The sequence below is a fragment of the Octopus bimaculoides genome, chromosome 14 (genome assembly GCF_046866305.1).
Source record: "Octopus bimaculoides isolate indiv1 chromosome 14, ASM4686630v1, whole genome shotgun sequence".
Lineage (NCBI taxonomy): Eukaryota > Metazoa > Mollusca > Cephalopoda > Octopoda > Octopodidae > Octopus > Octopus bimaculoides.
In genome coordinates, this window is record NC_142941.1 from 47448957 (window position 1) to 47466598 (window position 17642).

The following is a 17642-nucleotide window of genomic DNA, read 5'->3' on the forward strand; positions in this document are numbered from 1 at the left end:
AAGAAGAAAGATTGAGAGAGTAAAAATGCGTTGAAAGAATAATTATGAAGAGGGAATCGAATGTTGAGAGAGAGAGAGAGGGGGGGAGAGAGAAAGAGTCCCGTAGAAATTGAATTGAATAATGGGAGCTTGATTTCTAAGTGATTGAATAAGAGAAGATGAGTGTGTGTGTGTGTGTGTGTTATAGTGCGAGAGAGATTATAGAGAAGTATGAAAGAATAAGTATCTCAAAAGAGAGAAGAGAGTAGAGTAGAGGATGGGGGAGACGTATGGATACCGAATAAGGAAACGTGAATGGGATAAGGAAAGAAACGCAAGTTCAGACATAGTAGATGAGAGAGAGAGAGAGAGAGAGAGAGAGAAAGAAAAAGGAAGAGATGAGAGGGTGATAATGAAGTCTGGAGAGGGAGAGAGGGTTAACCCAGTGAGTGAGATAAGTTTAATGGAGTAAACAGTATGAAAATAAGATAGAGGTCAAATGGGAAGAAAGTGTAAAAAGATAATGGCGAGAAGGAAAGAAGAAAAGGGTTAGAGAAGAAAACGGTGACTAGAAAACTGTGTTGTATGTGACGTCAGTCGTGAAAGTAGCAGACGATTGCCTACCTACCTATTTTCTGAGTGTATTGTGGTGCGACAGGTTCAGTACATTAGTGTGTTTAACAATGTCACGGGATTGTGTCAAAGAAAACGCATAGAAAATGAATGGAACTAAAAGAATTACAGAAAAGAAATAGAGAGACATATTGGAATGATGGAGTGGGGGGGATATACAGTCGGTGTAGAGATGGGAGTTGAAGGTTAGACATAAGATAGAATAAATGAAGATTAAAGTGTGAAAGTTGCGCAAACGTTACTGCGTAAATCTGTGTCTGTTTGATAGTCAATGAATGCTTAAAGAAATGATTGTGAGATGAAGGATGGTGACTAAATAACGCAAACAAATTCGTAATTAATTTTCCTTGTTAGTTAAAGACAAAAATACCGAGTGGTAGTCGTTGTCAGCAGAAGGGAAATAATTCATTTCTCAAGGTTATTTGGCATGCGTAAAGAAACTTTGTTGGTAAAGAACAACTATCGACATGTTTCGCTTTATTAAACCTCATCAATACAGTCGACAGACATACATTTTTACAAAAGAAATTACGAATAACTTTTGGTCAGAATAAGCTGCTCAAATAAAATAAGGTAAAGGACAATAAGGTAAAATCCACTCACAAGGCTTTGGTCGATATGTAACTATATGCATGAGAATACATACATGAAACATACAAATCTGCACATACATACATACATACATACATCCAAAAATACCCTGTTGTTGATGTTGAAATTCCAATGACGGAACCTTGGATCTCGGTTAGAAACCGGTTCTTTCTCTATTGGCAAGACATCTTGAAATAAACTGAATAATGACACACATACATCTATATATAAGAATGCTGTCAAATGATGGGCATCAAAGTTTGACAACTGGACTCCTAAAAGCTACAAATAAAAACGGCTGACGTGAACGAAGCTAATGACGAGGAAATTTAGACTAAAATCGAAGGAGAAAGCACAAGATCGGACCAAGGTGCAACAACTGAGAAAAAACCCTTCATCTACCAAAATACAGTGGGCGATCTTTCATAAAAAGGCTGAAGAAAATACTCCCACGCGTGCGCCTATACTCACATATACGTATGCATGTATAACTTCTGTGTGTGTATGTGTGCTTGTATGCATATAGAGGATTGTGGTTCCTTATTGATGTAGGTTCCAATTACTCTAAACAGTATTCAGTCGACGTTAGATGCTACTCGGCGTTTTTGGTTCGCAGCCCTGCGTTGACGAACGTTGTAGCTTTTGAAGCTTGCTCATATATTCATCGAGCGATTGACTACAATCACATGACATCTTACTTGGTGCGTGCCTCCGCGTGGAGGCACGTATGATGTATAAATTATGTGTGTACATTCATGTGTGCGTAAATATATATATATATACATATATAGAGAGAAAGAGAAGGGGAGAAAGAAAAAGAAAGAGACATAGATAGATAGATAGAGAGGGAGAGAGTGGGTATGTGTGTTCTCTTCTATTTTTAATTATTTGAAGTCTTCCTGTAAGGAAGGCTGGTTTCTAACAAAGATACAAGGCTCCATCTTTAGAAATGTAGATAAAAATCAATATCACATTTCAAACATGAGAAACGTTTTCCATATTTTTACTCTTCCACTTACAGATTGTATTTCTAATTAGTTGATTTCTCTGATTTTCCCAGCGATACTCTCATCAGCAGGGCAAGCTGACCTTTTTCACAGTACGACTTATTCATGTCTGTCCCAAACAACATCCAGCCTGTTTATACTTGATAGAAATTTTGAAAGGGGATGTTTCACCAATATTCCTTTAGTTGATGTTTCTATGCGTAATGAATAACAGGGGAATTCTTTATATTTTTTTCGGGACCGTCTGTGCTTTTCGATGGCATTGTATATTATTTTAGCGACAAGGTCATGTCGCGTTGGAAGGTAGTATCTTGATGACACTTTTGGACAACTGCTAATCACGGTGTAATATCTTCCACATAAATAGCAAATAATCAACATTGCTTTCACGTGTTTTGTAGCAATCTCCTCCTTTCGAGTTTTCAAACGCATCGCCTTTGAAGTATGATGTGATGTGGCGGTCGCAAATCCAAGAAATGCAACATTTCATGTCGATATTATTGTCATCATCAAGTCTTCGGGAACTATCTCCATGTGTAGTCTCTTTTGATGTGCTGAGTATTTCATGTGCAGGTGTTCTTTGAGGTGCAGCCTTTTGGCGAGTGTATGGGAAGTCGTCAAGAAGAGAGTACTTCCGACGAGCTCATTGCCGACACGTAGAATGTTGTTCTCTTCACTTTTCAGCACTAAGTTTATAAGTTGTTTCTGCTGTTGTTTAGAGGGTGCTATCTGAGAAAGACCATTCGACATTCGAAAGTTGTCTACACTGATTTCAAGCCTCTACTTCCTTCAGTTCTTCTTAGATAGAGTCTGTCGATATAACTATTTCTGCGCAAGTTTCCAGTTGATGTCGGAATCTTGCAGGTTTTAATGTCTGTGGAATGGATTTCTTCTATACATATCCCAGTCAAGTGTCCCAGATAATGGAATCAACACTCGTACAGCAAATGCAATGTGGAATATTGTTTTGTTGTAAGAGTTTCGACTTACAGATTTGTCTGTAATATTCTCAAGTCACTCTATCTTTATTCACAGCACCTTCGTATATGTTTTCATCTATGCTTAGATATTTGTAGTATTCTTTATGTGGAAGAGAAGAGAAAAGAAGAGAGAGAGAGATTGACGCACAGGTTTTGGTATTAAGGGACTGATTTTCCATGTTCAGCAATCAAATGCGAACACTTCTGTTGACCAAATTCCATTCGTATGTCAGCTGAAAATGTAATTAACTCCGGTTGGTTTTTGGCATTGCTAACATTTTTGAGCGCAGATCTTCAGGTCATCCGCAATAAAATTATAGGTTACATTGGTAGCTCTAGCGGTTGCAGACTTTGGCATGTGTTCACTGGATTTTTGTAATAAATGATAATGGATCTAATGCCAAAATGAACTGAATTACAGGAAGGCTAATTCCTTGGGATGTTCTCTAAGGGAGTTTATTTTTTTAGGACTTCACTGGTTGAATAAGGTGATCCTGTCTCAGAAATGCGTTAAGAAGTATTCAGCCGCTTATACAGTCAGCAAGTTGTTCAGTTGATCAAACAACTGAATACTGCCCGTTGTAACAGGCTGAGGTCCATTTAATTTATATTGGTGTGTGTTGGTGTACATCTATGGATGTGTGTTTGTGTGCACGTGTGTTTTTGTACGAATTTACTTGTTTATATGTGTGCTCGTGTATGAATGTGCGTTTGTGTGTTGAAAACAATTATTCTTTCTTAAAAAGTGACTCCATAATAGTTAGTTTTGTGTATTCCTGCCACGTTGCTGTCGTCATTTACTTGTCCGAATCTGAAACTGACAGCCATTGACGAAATAGTCCAAAGAGGAGAGTCTGTGATGAGCGAACAAATAATTGTACTCATTGATGAGCAGAATGCACAGAATGATGGGGAATAACAAGGCATATTATCTTTAAAATCTTCAATTTAGACGGATCAAGATATAAAAGGCCCGAAAACACACAGTCAATGTTCAGCTAAGCCAGCGAAGATTACCGAAAAATCCCGATGTCAAGAGATTGATAAGAGATAGGCTTAAAAGTCATTCAAGCGATGGCAAAATGCAAGCTTTTCGGCTGGCACATTATTTAAATGGCGGCTTTCATTTATGCATGTGTGTATGCACGACTTTGTATGTCCCTGTGTGTGTGTGTATGTATGTATATATGTGTGTGTACACACACGTGTATGCGTGTTACTGTCTCAATGCAATCGTTTGTGAATAAGCGGTCGTATATTAGCATGTATTTGCTCTTTTGTGTGCGTTATGTGCGTTTCTGTACGATGTACACATGTGTCTCGGAGCCAATATTTATCTTATTTGTGTATATGTCTATGTATTTCTATGACTACGTTGTGTATGCGTACATTAATGTGTGTGTTGGAGAGAGAGAGGTAGGGAGAGGAAAGTGAACGAGGAACGGGTAGAAAGTTATTGAAGTGAGAAAGAGACAAGATGAAGGTAGGAGGAGGAGTGGAATGAGATATGGCGGAAAGGATGGGAAAACAAAATGTAAAGTCAGCCATTAAATGGGGAGGGGGAGATTACGTAAGGGTGACAGGTTGGTGTGTAGATCATAGATAGATAATGAGAGAAAGAGGGAAAGAGAGCGAGAGAAAATCTCTCTGTGGTCGCTCGACTTGCTAGCAATGTGTGTGTGTGTGTGTGTGTGTGTGTGTGTGTGTGTATATATAATATCTGTGTATGTATACACCCACATATATGTGTGTACGAAAATCAGCTAAGAGTAAGACTTCAAAGTGGTCAGTAGCCCTATTTGAACAACGATGAATACGGGTATATTAAATACCATACAACTATGTGGGTGTGTGTGTGTGTGTGTGTGTGTGTCCATCCTCATGGTTGAAAATTAATGCCTTGAGATATAATCTGCCACGGACGGCAATCTTGTGCTGAAGTTTACTCTCTTTACTCTCTCTCTCTCTCTTTCCCCATCATTCCCATCCAGTCCACCATATCCATATCTTCACTCAAATTGCCCGACTCAGCGGAACTTGTGCTGTCAGTATTCCGTGCTTAAAATCGTTCACTCCACTCCCTTTTCGAATTACGTCCTTTCAGACATGTTTCCCGTAACGTTATTCCTAATAAGAATCTTCGCATTACCCTCACGATTGGAGTTATTCGTTGTTCGTTGTCTGCAGTATTCTATGTATCGCATGCGTATAAGCCTGTAACTGGAGCGGTGCAATCGAAGACATTGATTCGCAGGGTTTCATCTAGCAATGCTTTAAGCACATCTTTAATCCAGACTTTCTACCTAACTCTGATTGTATGCGAGTGTTCAAGTCTAGGTAAATGCTTAGTCTGCCCCAGGCAAATATACACCTTCACCTCGATTTCATCAATTCACACCCCTATTCGGCTTCGTGTGGATTTTACTCACAAGGTATTGGAATCTTATATGTATACCATTCTGCCTAAACAATGGATTTACAAATATATTATCCCTACATTTACTCTCTATTTCCTATCTTAACTAAACTAACTATTGCTTAACCATCCACTCACGCCATCTCCGATGAAGGGATATAACAAATATCCTGGAAACAGCTGTAAGACATTTTATTTATAAATGTTCTATATTATACTCAGCCTTGATTTTTTTATCTCATTACGAAAATAATTTAATAATAATTATTACCTACGAGGTTTTCATTCCCATGCTGGCCACTTGATATGATCGGTAATTAAAAAAAACGATCTTATCCGTATTTATATAAATTTATATATGTGTGTATATATGTGTGTAGATATGTTTGTCTATATATGTGTGTGTGTATTACCCTCCCAGCAGTATACTGGATAGATACTATCCCTTAGTGGGTTGTACCCCTAACCCCTAACTCTCTCACGCTATATATATATATATATATATATATATATATATATATATATATATATATATATATATATAATCATTAGAAATATCTGCTTATTAGACAGAGTCCAATAAATGTCATGAGATAAATGGGACCAGTTTTGATGCTAACATGTATTATTTGATTTAACCAGGCAGCTGTTTCTGTCGCAAAAGACCATGTATATATATATATATATATATATATATATATATATATATATATATATATATATATAGTAAAATAAGGATTCAAAATAGAATCAGGTTGGATATACCTGTGCCCTCCACCACTTGACAACCGATGTTGGTGTGTTTATGTCCCCCGTAACTTAGCGGTTCGGCAAAAAACACCGATGGAATAAGTACTTGGCTTACAAAGAATAAGTTCTGGGAGTCAATTTTTTTACTTAAACCCCAGCCTGGCCGCACTCCAATAACTGAGACAAGCAAAAGAAAAGAATATGATATTAGAGAGAGAAAGGGTAGAAGAGGAGCAACTGTTTGGGACTAATAATGGAAAGTTAAAGAAGCCGTCTTCAATATGGCCGTGTTTATATAGGGGAGGTGACGGCGGTGGCGGTGGCGGCGTCTTTGTGATTAGATTTTAGATAAGCAAATCTGAATGAAATGCAAGCAGTCGTTCGCAACAACACACGCAAACACGTATATATACATATACAAATATATATATATATATATAATGTATATATATATATTGAAAATACGGGAAAAAAAAACAATAGAAAGGATAAAAGCAAATCAAAGTGAAAGACCCCCCGCCCGCTCCGTTGGTTGTAGGGTTGGCAAGGGAGACTAATTATAATTCATGAGATTTTTGATTTTCAGCTTCGTTCGTTGTTTCTGTCCAATTATTTGCTCTCATCAAGCCAAATCTTCTCATTTACTTTGGACATTTGTCGCGGTGTAGCTATGGTATTGATGTTGCTATTGGTGGTCATGTCGCTGGGGGAACGAGTGGTGGTGGTGGTGGTGGTGGTGAAGGTGATGGTTGGCTGTTTGTCAAAGTGGTGGTTGGTTTTTGGTTTTATATAAACCATTTTCTACAGAAGAAAAAACAAAATATTAAAACATTGGAAAGAAAAATTCGAACATATATTTACATATATCTAAATGTGTGTGTGTGTGTGTGTGTATGTATATATACATATATATATATATATATATATATATATATATATATATATATATATATATATATATATATATATATATATATAGTATGTCATAGTTGTTTACATAAACAGGATACTCTACAAACTGTTTCAGTTTATCGTCTGTTCATTTCTTATTTGTTGAGTATATAATTTTAAGTTACGATGTATTATCACTAACGGATTATGTGTGTATATGTTTATATATACGCATATAAATGCGTATACACACATATATACATACATATATACGTATATATATATAACGCCAACGCACACATACACACACAAAATGTAATAAAATGGAATGGACCAAAGAAAACAAGAAAAAACTACTAAAACATAAAACTATAAAAAAGTTAAATTTCCCATCATGCAAAGCAAGGACAATTACTGTTGTTAAGCTTTAACTGACACCTCCCCTCATGTATTCAAATCCCTACCCCCTCTCTGTCCCTCTCTCTCTCTCTCTCTCTCTCTCTCTCTCTCTCTCTCTCTCTCTCTCTCTCTCTCTCTCTCCCTCTCTGCTTCTCTTTTCTCATTTCTCTCTTATTTTTTTCCTTTGTTTTGTTTTTCATTCATACAAATTTATTTCTCTGAAAGTTGTTTTTGTTGTTGTTGTCAGTTACTTGTATCATCCTTGAAGTTGTTGTTGTTGTTTACGGCCGTCTTTTTCTCTTTTTTTTTGTTGTTGTTGTGTGTTACTGCCGTAAGTATTACTAGACGTTGTTGTTGTTGTTGCTAACGTTGATCTTCCTGCAGTTCTCACTCTTCTATTTAATGTTGTTGTCCATTGTAGATTGGAAAAGCTTTTCCTTTTTCAATTCTATTTTTTTTTTTAAACCCTACCCCTACCCCCAATACCAACAAAAGTCAATCTTCTTCCTCCAATCCACGTTTACTCAAGGCTTTTTGTTGTCTTTTACTTTCATTCATTTCTTTTTTTTAAATTTTATTTGTTCTTTTTTTGTTTTTCCTGTTTCTATAATTGTCGTTCTTCTCATGTTGTTGGTTGTGTTGTTGCTGTTGCTGGTTTTGCTGTTCTTACATTTGGCATTTTTCCCCATTTGCAAAACTTCTTATATGTTTAATGTTTACTGCCAGCTGTTGTTGGTGTTGTTGTTGTTGTCATTACTATGCAACGCTTATTTCCAAATGACAAACCCAGTTTAGGTCATTTATCGAGAATCGCTGCTCCATATGAAGTTGTTGTAATGAGCAAATGCAATCAGGCGTTCAGCCGAAATGAAATCCTTCATTTTACTCTATTTACACACGCACACTTAAACACACACACACACACAAACGCAGAGAGAGAGAGAGAGAGAGAGAGAGAGAGAGAGAGAGAGAGAGAGAGAGAGAGAGAGAGAGAGAGAGGGTGAGAGAGAGAGAGGGGGAGAGAGGTGCGTGTGGTAACATTACTCATGTATGATGGAACACGTATAAAAACTTAGAAATCCTCTCCACGTATACGGACACCACTGCACGTACACACTCACAGATTTACTTCGATGCACGTGTGTGTGAGTGCGCGTGCGTGTATGCCTATATGGGAAGTCCATGCAGGAAACTGCTTTGTTGATGCTATCTTCGGGTTTGTCGGTATTATGGCGAAATGATATCCATCCTCACCATTCACAAAGAGCAGTGGATACTGGAGCGCATCGTAGGATGCGGTAATTCCTACATAACCTCTTGGCAAACAACATTCTTTGTTTTCCCTTGTGGAACAAATGCAAATACATTCTTTTTGCTTCCCATTTTGGAGCAGCCAACATTTGATCGCTCGTGTGAGAAGCATCACTCGTCCAAGCGAAATCCTACCACAGACAGTGTTTGACCCTGAGATTTATTGATAGACAATGCGAAGTTGATACGAATAGGAAATTGCACTCTTCTGAATGAAAAGGGAATTTCTGCTCCCAATGGAATGAGAGGAATCCCGGGTATGAAAACATCCTCTCCTTTTCCACATCTAGAGAGGATGATGGCCTCAATAACACGTGGCATCATCTTCTTTGCCACCAGACGTGTCCAATTGCAGAGTGCTCCCACTTTAAGTTTCAATCTGTGGGGAGGTAGCCCTGGAGACTCCAATGAATTGAGAAATTTTGCTGGATAATTGACCTCCTCTTCTAGATCTGGGATTCTATCAACTGACTTAAAGATGTGAGGACTTCCAGGAAGGTACTGCAGCATCTTCTCGTTAATATTACTTACAGCGCTGTTTTTGGGAGCCAATATTGCTCTTTCACACAGCCAACTGAGACCAAAGTTTTTGACCAATGGATGTAAGTGAGACAATCAATTTCTGAAAGTTACTTCACAAAGTGTTACCTCCCTTCTCCACGTAACCCAGGAAATGGTGTTTTCTGCTCCCAGAGGGCTCGTTAATCATCATGTGAAAAGTTTTAAGAGTCTAAAACTATCTCTCGAACATAAGTAATGTATATTTGCAGTTTGGAGAAAACCAGTTGTGTGCTTTAGAAGTTAATCGGGTTTACACACGCACACAACTTCACTTTATATATATATATATATATATATATATATATATATATATATATATATATATATATATATATATAATAATAATAATAATAATAATAATAATAATTTTAAAAGGGTAAAATCAATAATATTTTACCAGGTGGTCAGGGCGAAAATTAAAACCTCATAAGTAAATTTTACAAAATATTTTATAATTATATACATAATTATACCAAGGGATCGGTTTTACGCCTCACCACGCACTGCAAGAAATAGACGCTAAAACCCCTATTACCACCTTAAAATCTCCGAGAATAACACTATTGTAGGCGAGCAAAAGAAAAATAATGAATCAACAAGGTTCGGTTAACTGAATACAAGATCGTGTTTCAAGCTTAAAGTAAAAAATATTTTAGTTACTGCTCTCATCAGCGACAGTATTCCATATGTCGCTGATGCATATAATCATAAAATATTATATATATATATATATATATATATATATATATATATATATAGAGAGAGAGAGAGAGAGAGAGAGAGAGAGAGAGAGAAAATAGAAATTACAATTTGTCATGTGGAATAAACTTTACAGAAATGGATATACTTTTTGTATTTATTTCTTTTGTGTGTGTGTGTGCGTGTGTGTTAGTGCGCTTGTGTATGTGTTAGCGAGCACGCATACTGGCTCATGCGTTTATGCGCGTATGTGGCTGCGTGAATTACGACAAGAAAATAGTAGAAAAATTCGAAATGAAGGCGTCATTTTGTCAAACAACTTAATGGACGTTAGAAGAGATAATATCACGCCAATTTCCGGTTAATCACGAAAATAGAGTTAAGTTTATTCGATATTGAGTAAAGATTAGTAACAGACGATCTCTTCTCGGTCGCTGGATAAATGTTGTATTGAACAACTTTCACTTCGAGAGTAAGATAAGCAACTGCTTTTATTGCGAGACAAAATCACGTGCTCCCTCAGTTGCCCTACTGGTAACGCGACCAGATTTTATACGAAACTGGTGGAACCTGTTGTTTGTTAGGTCTTTTTTTTCTCTCTTAGCTTACAGAAGGAAGAAGGTCGGAGCTCATCTTTTTTTTTTTAAGGCCCTGTGTGAATGATACAGAGGTGAATTTAACAGGGATTTTGTATCAAGCCGGGGGCATGACCTGAATGAATATGGGCAACATTTTAAGGCGGCAAGCAAACAGAAACGTTAGCACGCTGGGCGAAATGCTTAGCGGTATTTCGTCTGTCTTTACGTTCTGAGTTCAAATTCCGTCGAGGTCGACTTTGCCTTTCATCCTTTCGGGGTCGATAAATTAAGTACCAGTTGCGTACTGGGGTCGATGTAATCGACTGACCCCTCCCTCAAAATTTCGGGCCTTGTGCCATGAGTAGAAAAGAATACTGACAACATTCTTAAACATGCTTGTGTTGGGAAGACGTTCGAGCCATACATACATACATACATACATACATACATACATACATACATACATACATACATACATATACCAACTTATTTAGAACAAATATCGTGTATACAGAGAGTCACGCTGTGAGATAATTGCCTGCGTGAACATTGTATTATTTCTTGTTTATCCAAAGATCATATATCGATCAGTTGAGATAACATCGAATCGATCAGTGCTGATCAAAATATGAATCTTGTACCTTCGCTGTTTCAAGTTGGGTCACTCGAAACACAGATCACCCGTCTTTTCATGAAACACGTATTTCTGTATAATTGACCAACATTTCATTAATTTATTGTCTTGAATTCAAATCCTACTTTAGACATTGATCTTTTAGTGTCCCCGCGACGTTATGAGACTAAGTCAGATGTGTGTGCGTAAATGTATACATGTATGTGTGTATGAATATATAGGTATGTATATATTTGCGTATGTATATATATATATATATATATATATATATATATATATATATATATCATGTATGTGTCTATATATATCTACATTTTTATAGACACACAGAAGGACAGAGGCGGCACAAAACACGACGGTTTACTTCATTTTCGACACTCAGTTGTTATGGTATTTCTAAGCAAAAAGCTTTTGTAGGAATTCTCTGTGAAAAGTGATTCGCACTAACTTACAGCTGTTTCGAAATAAAGAAAAATAAGATCTGGTATTGAAATTATGTTGTTCGGTGCAGCTTACCAACCTTAGTTTTGACCTATAATTATAAATTTAAGGAAAATCTATTTCCATTCTCGTCAAGTCATTTGATTGTCTTACATATTCTCGTATCTTCTCGTTTCAGTTCCAATCATTCCGAACTTCCTTTATTTAACGCAAAACAAGGAAATCCTTGTTAATGACACTCGACAAGTACTGGTCAACGTAACCGAGCCAGCGGTCATCGAAACCATTTGCTACAATGTGACCAAAAATAGAGATCTCAATGAAACGGAACGGGAAGGTTTCATAAAATATATCAAGAAACTCGCCAAAACCTATGTTCCGCCGACACCACAGAGCTACATGTGCGAGAATATTACGGTGGCTCCACAAGGCTACACACAAAGTTATGTGACTGAATCTAACCTAGTGTATGTGCCACAAACTCGACACCAGTTTCTAAGACACGCAACTGTGGTGGTAGGATTGATGTTTGCTTCGAAAGCTGTTGTACAGTTAATCACTAACCCATTTCTTGGACCAATCACCAACAGGTAAGCAATCCTTCATCTGACGACTCATTAATATTGTTGCTTTGCTTGATTTCGTTTCTACTCGATATAAACAGAATTAAAATCTGAAAGCGCTCCAACCATGACAATATTAACATTTTTGTATATCACAAACTCTATTATCCAACACGTCCTTCTTTCAAGGCATTAGGGTGAGATTTGAGGGAGAATAGTCTGCTATTCCGAACGGTTTGGGTGACTCCTAATATGCTTGTCTGATTGTAAGTTTGAAGAAAGTGGCGTTCTTCACCATTTTCCTATCATTTATTGTTAGCGAAGAGACGGTGAGAGTCACGGAATAGAATCCCTGATGCATACCTTCCTGTTCCATCCCGACTGCCTCAGTTGTATTATTATTATTATTATTATTATTATTATTATTATTGCGGCGAGCTGGTTGAATCGTTTGCTCGCCGGACAAAATGCTTAGCGGTATTTCGTCTGCCTTTACGTTCTAATTTCAAATGGAGCCGGGTCCGACTTCGCCTTTCATCCTTTCGGGGTCGACAAATTAAGTAATAGTGAAACACTGGAGTCGATATAATCGATTAGTCCCCTCCCCCAAAATTTCAGGCCTTGTGCCTTTTGTAGGAATTATTATTATTATTATTATAATAATTATTATTATTATGGTTTTGCTCAGGTTCGGTCTTATGCCTGGTAGGAATTATGTGGATAGCAGATTACTACCTGTAACCTTAGGTATCCATAAGTTTTCAGCAGTCTTCCAAATGCTTAAAACCTTCATGATAATCCTTGCTGTCGCTAAGAGCCAAACTTTCTGTAGGAACTCTACTGGGCATTCTATTTCAGTCTCCTTCAGTCATTTCTCTAGATCTTGGCTTACTGTTCGCAATGCACCAATTATTATAGGCACAGCCTTTACTGTTTCCATGCTCCAAATTCTTCCTATTTCAAATTTTAAGGGATTGTATTTTTTCGTCCTCCTTCTTTACAAACCTGAAATGATATGGGCATGAAGGGACGATGAGTAAGCAACTTCGCTTTTCCTTATCTACAATCGTTAATTCTAGTCTATTATTTTCTCACTTCTTGTCCATTTGAGTACATATATGTATCTTCTAAAGACATTGATTTAAATGGATGCAAAAGAGACAATGTATTTCATAGGAAGTCAATGGTCATAAGCTATCTTACTTATCATTCATTTGACTAAAAACTGGTTTTATTAGTCAGTGTAGAACGCAGAAAGCTTTTTATACTATATATGTGGATGACAAATATTAATTGAAAATAAAATGAAATCTTAATTTTTATTTAGAAGTGATTCTTCTCACGTATTCTCGGTTTTTCTCGTTCCTGTTCTCGTTTCAATGATTTTTCACCATCGTTCGTCACAGAATTGAAGTGTTTTTAAATGTATTTCACTTCTCTTTTCCTCTTTCGATAAAACGCACTAAGTACACACAGACATACACACATACATATGCGTATATACACACACATACGTATGCGTATATACATACGCACATACGTATACGTGTATACACACGCATACATACGCGTACACACACATACACGTATATTAAGATACAGTTAGTCACCATTACGACTACTTAATGACAGTTGATAAAAAAAAACCTTAGCAATTCAACCCATTTTTGTTTTATTTTATTTTTTGTTTTGTGGCTTTCATTTTGAAGTGGTTTCAGCTTTTGCGTTCGTCTCGCGCCATCACCACCAGACAGGACAAATGTTTTAATGGACAATCGATGTTTACTTTATCCACATAGAATGACTGATTCGTTCTTATGATACTATTCAACTTGGTCTCGGTTCTTTTTTTTTTTATTTGATTTCGAAGAGAACAGTGAGGTAACAGAAAAAGCAGGGTACCGACCTAAATGCTTTTAAGTCGAACTGGCAAGGAAAATTCTGCCATTCTACCTTCGCAATCAACTCGTACCACACAGACTATAAAATTAAGAAAAGAACACATCAGATATTGTAGTTCTTAGATACCTTTAAATAATAGGGTGGTCAAGGAATGCCGTGCTCATACGCTTTCCCAATGAAAGTTGACCTGGGGCTAAATAACAGCTTAAGACAGATTTCGCCAGGTACATTTGAGTAGAAAAACCATAGAACTACGTAGCTTTTATGTTCTACAGTAGTCGTACTTCAGGTATGTATTTCGAGGTTAAAGAACTTGTTTAATAGAATGTGGTCCTGCCAAGTATCCCTCCGAAAACTCCACCCTTTATCTTCATTGACTATTCGTGGAATGTAATTTTCTCCAAGGACAGCAATTCAAAATGCTCTGGTGCTGTATTCAAAGTACATAATTGTATACATATACACTGACGGGGACTATAGTCGCCCGAAAAACACCGATATATACATACATATATATATATATATATATATATATATATATATATATATATATATATATATTACATACATGTGTGTATATGTATGTACATGTATATGTACACATATACTTATATATATATATATATATATATATATATATATATATATACACGTGTGTGTATATGTATATATATGTATATATGTCCATACATATATATATAAATATATATTAATATATATATATATATACACTGTATGTATATACACGCGTATATGTATCTATACATATATATGCATATATACTCTCACACACATATGCATATACACACACACATATACGTACATATGCATACATATATATATATGTATATTGTGACATTATGTATGCCTGCATGAACTAAACACACAGACGATTCGGCATCTGACACAATGAGAAAAAAATCTGAGAAACTCTATTTATTGTCGTTGTTGATCACGTGATATGTAAACGTTTGACTATGGACGTAATTTGAGAAGAAATAAATAAATAAGCAATATCTGAAGTAATAAGGAAAACAATATTTTCAAAATATATTTGTTGGTGACGTGGTGCCATTTGGTTGGGCCCAAGTAGGGGGTCGGACGTTGTTGATTGAAAAACGGTTTTGGTGTTGTGAACACGAAGAACAACCACGGCAGGAAGAACAACGACATAATAAAGCAACAACAACAATGTTTAGGCAACAATATCAATAATGATAAGTGCAAAGTAACAGCAAGTATAGCGTTCTGATCGTGTTGTTCATCTTTCTCGTTTCCAATAAGGCTACCACCAGAATTTAAGAGCGTACGCAAATAGAGTGTCCAGACTGTTACACTGCACTTCATACAATTCTAACGAAATGCTAGTCCCTTTTTCTACTCCCCTTTTCTACTGTCCTTCTAGAAATGCAGACGATAGAGAATAACCTTTTATCAAATAATCACATCCCACCCAGTTCTCAGGCTCATGTCTGCTACCAGCGAAACTCCAACGGACCGGATGTATGATTCCTACTCACTTCCGATACTTTTATCATATTTGATATTTTATCAATTATGATGTTGTTCAACAGTGGCACACGTGGTTAGTGTAGTTTGGTAGTTCCCCGCATCGATGTTGGAGCTGATCCATTGTATGAGGATTACTGATCAATCCAGTCCATCCATGCTGCTACTGTAGCTAATATTAAGGGTTTGAAGCAGCTACTGTAGGCCTTAACAAGATTCAACAATTTCACACGTACACATATACCCAATTATTGTCTTCCAAAAAAACTGTTATTAACTCTTTCAGTATGTCGGCTGTAATAAATATGGCTGCCTCCCTACTTGACCTCCTGAATGTTTTAACTATTTTACATATTTATGGTTGCAGGGTTGGTTATAGTATACCAATGTTCACTGGTTTCGTTGTAATGATGGTGTCAACGATAGGTAAGTATCTTTGATGTTCTCTCATCTCATTTTGTACCCAGCTTCTATCAAACATGGAGCATTCTGACATGAAACCATTTCATTATCTAAGAACCACCAACTCTATTGTTTGACTCTTTCTGGTCAAATTAAGTCTAATAGAATTGTTTCGGTTGTCACCTCCAAGCGCTGCTAACGGGATGTGAACGCTGTAACCGGAAGTTTAAGTCTTATGGATTAAATTTGCTCTCGTTAAATGAGCCAGTGAAATAAAGCAAAATCAATTATATCGATCTAAAAAAACTGTTGATTACTATTATAGTTTATCGACTTCGGATGAGATGAAAGGTGTGATTCGAACTCGAAATGTAAAGAAATGGAATTGACACCGAACCAGCGCTCTACTCCACCATCTAAATAATATACGCACATACATATACATACATACATACATACATACATACATACATACATACATACGCGTACCCACACATATTAAGAGACAGTTAGTCACAATTACGACTAATTAATGAAAGTTGATAAAAAAAAAGCCATTCTCCACCATCTAAATAATAATAATTGAAAAGAAAGAGGACGAAAAACAAAAAAACATGCAATCCCTTAAAATTCGAAATAGAAAGAATTTTGAGTATAAGAACTGTTAGGTCTTATAATAATTGGTTGGGAACAATAAGCAAATATATAGACAAATGGTTAAAGGATATTGGAATAGAATGCCCGTTTCAAACAGTTTGTATCTTACAGGAAGTTTGTCTCTTAGGGACAGCAAGGATTATTAAGTGCTCAGACTGCTGAAAACTTGTGGATACCTAAGGTTACAGGTAGTAACCCGCTATCTACATAAATAGTAAACAACTTGTGGCAAGGAAGTCGGAGAGGAAAGATACAAGTACCTGGGTATCGTTGGAAGCGATAAGATGAATGAACACAAGATGAAAGAAATGTACAGAAAAGAGTATTTGAGGAGAAATCGGCTTGTGCTCCAATCGAAGTTAAGTGGCCGCTATAAGAGTAGAGTAATTAACACGTAGGCGGTTGTTTTGATGAGATATGGGGCAGGAATAGTATCTTGGAAGAAGCGTGAATTACAAGCGATAGACAGGAGAACACGTAAATCAATGACAATGAACAAGGAACTACACCCCAAGAGTGATGTGTCAAGATTGTATGTAAAGAGGAAAGGAGGAGGACGGGGATTGGTGTGTTGTGAAGGTTGTGTCAGGGAAGAGGAGAATAGAATGGTTTGGTATGTCAAGGGGTGTAAAGAAGAAATGATTGAAGCAATGAGACAATACTCTCCTTAGGATGCGAGATGTACCCAACAATGCTGTCTTCTGGATCACCTCGAGCCTGACAGCAGCTCCAATATTCT

At 36.7% G+C, this 17642-nt stretch overlaps 1 protein-coding gene across 8 annotated transcripts in view; it reads left to right on the forward strand.

The window, feature by feature from the left end:
- Positions 1-17642, forward strand: part of LOC106880489 (synaptic vesicular amine transporter) — a 187706-nt gene that overhangs the window by 98583 nt on the left and 71481 nt on the right. For all 8 annotated transcript variants that reach the window (XM_089362807.1, XM_089362809.1, XM_089362808.1 and 5 more), the window contains 2 exons: positions 12049-12460; positions 16212-16270. In XM_089362807.1, coding sequence (XP_089218933.1) covers positions 12049-12460; positions 16212-16270 — 471 coding nt within the window. The remainder of the gene's footprint in view (positions 1-12048; positions 12461-16211; positions 16271-17642) is intronic.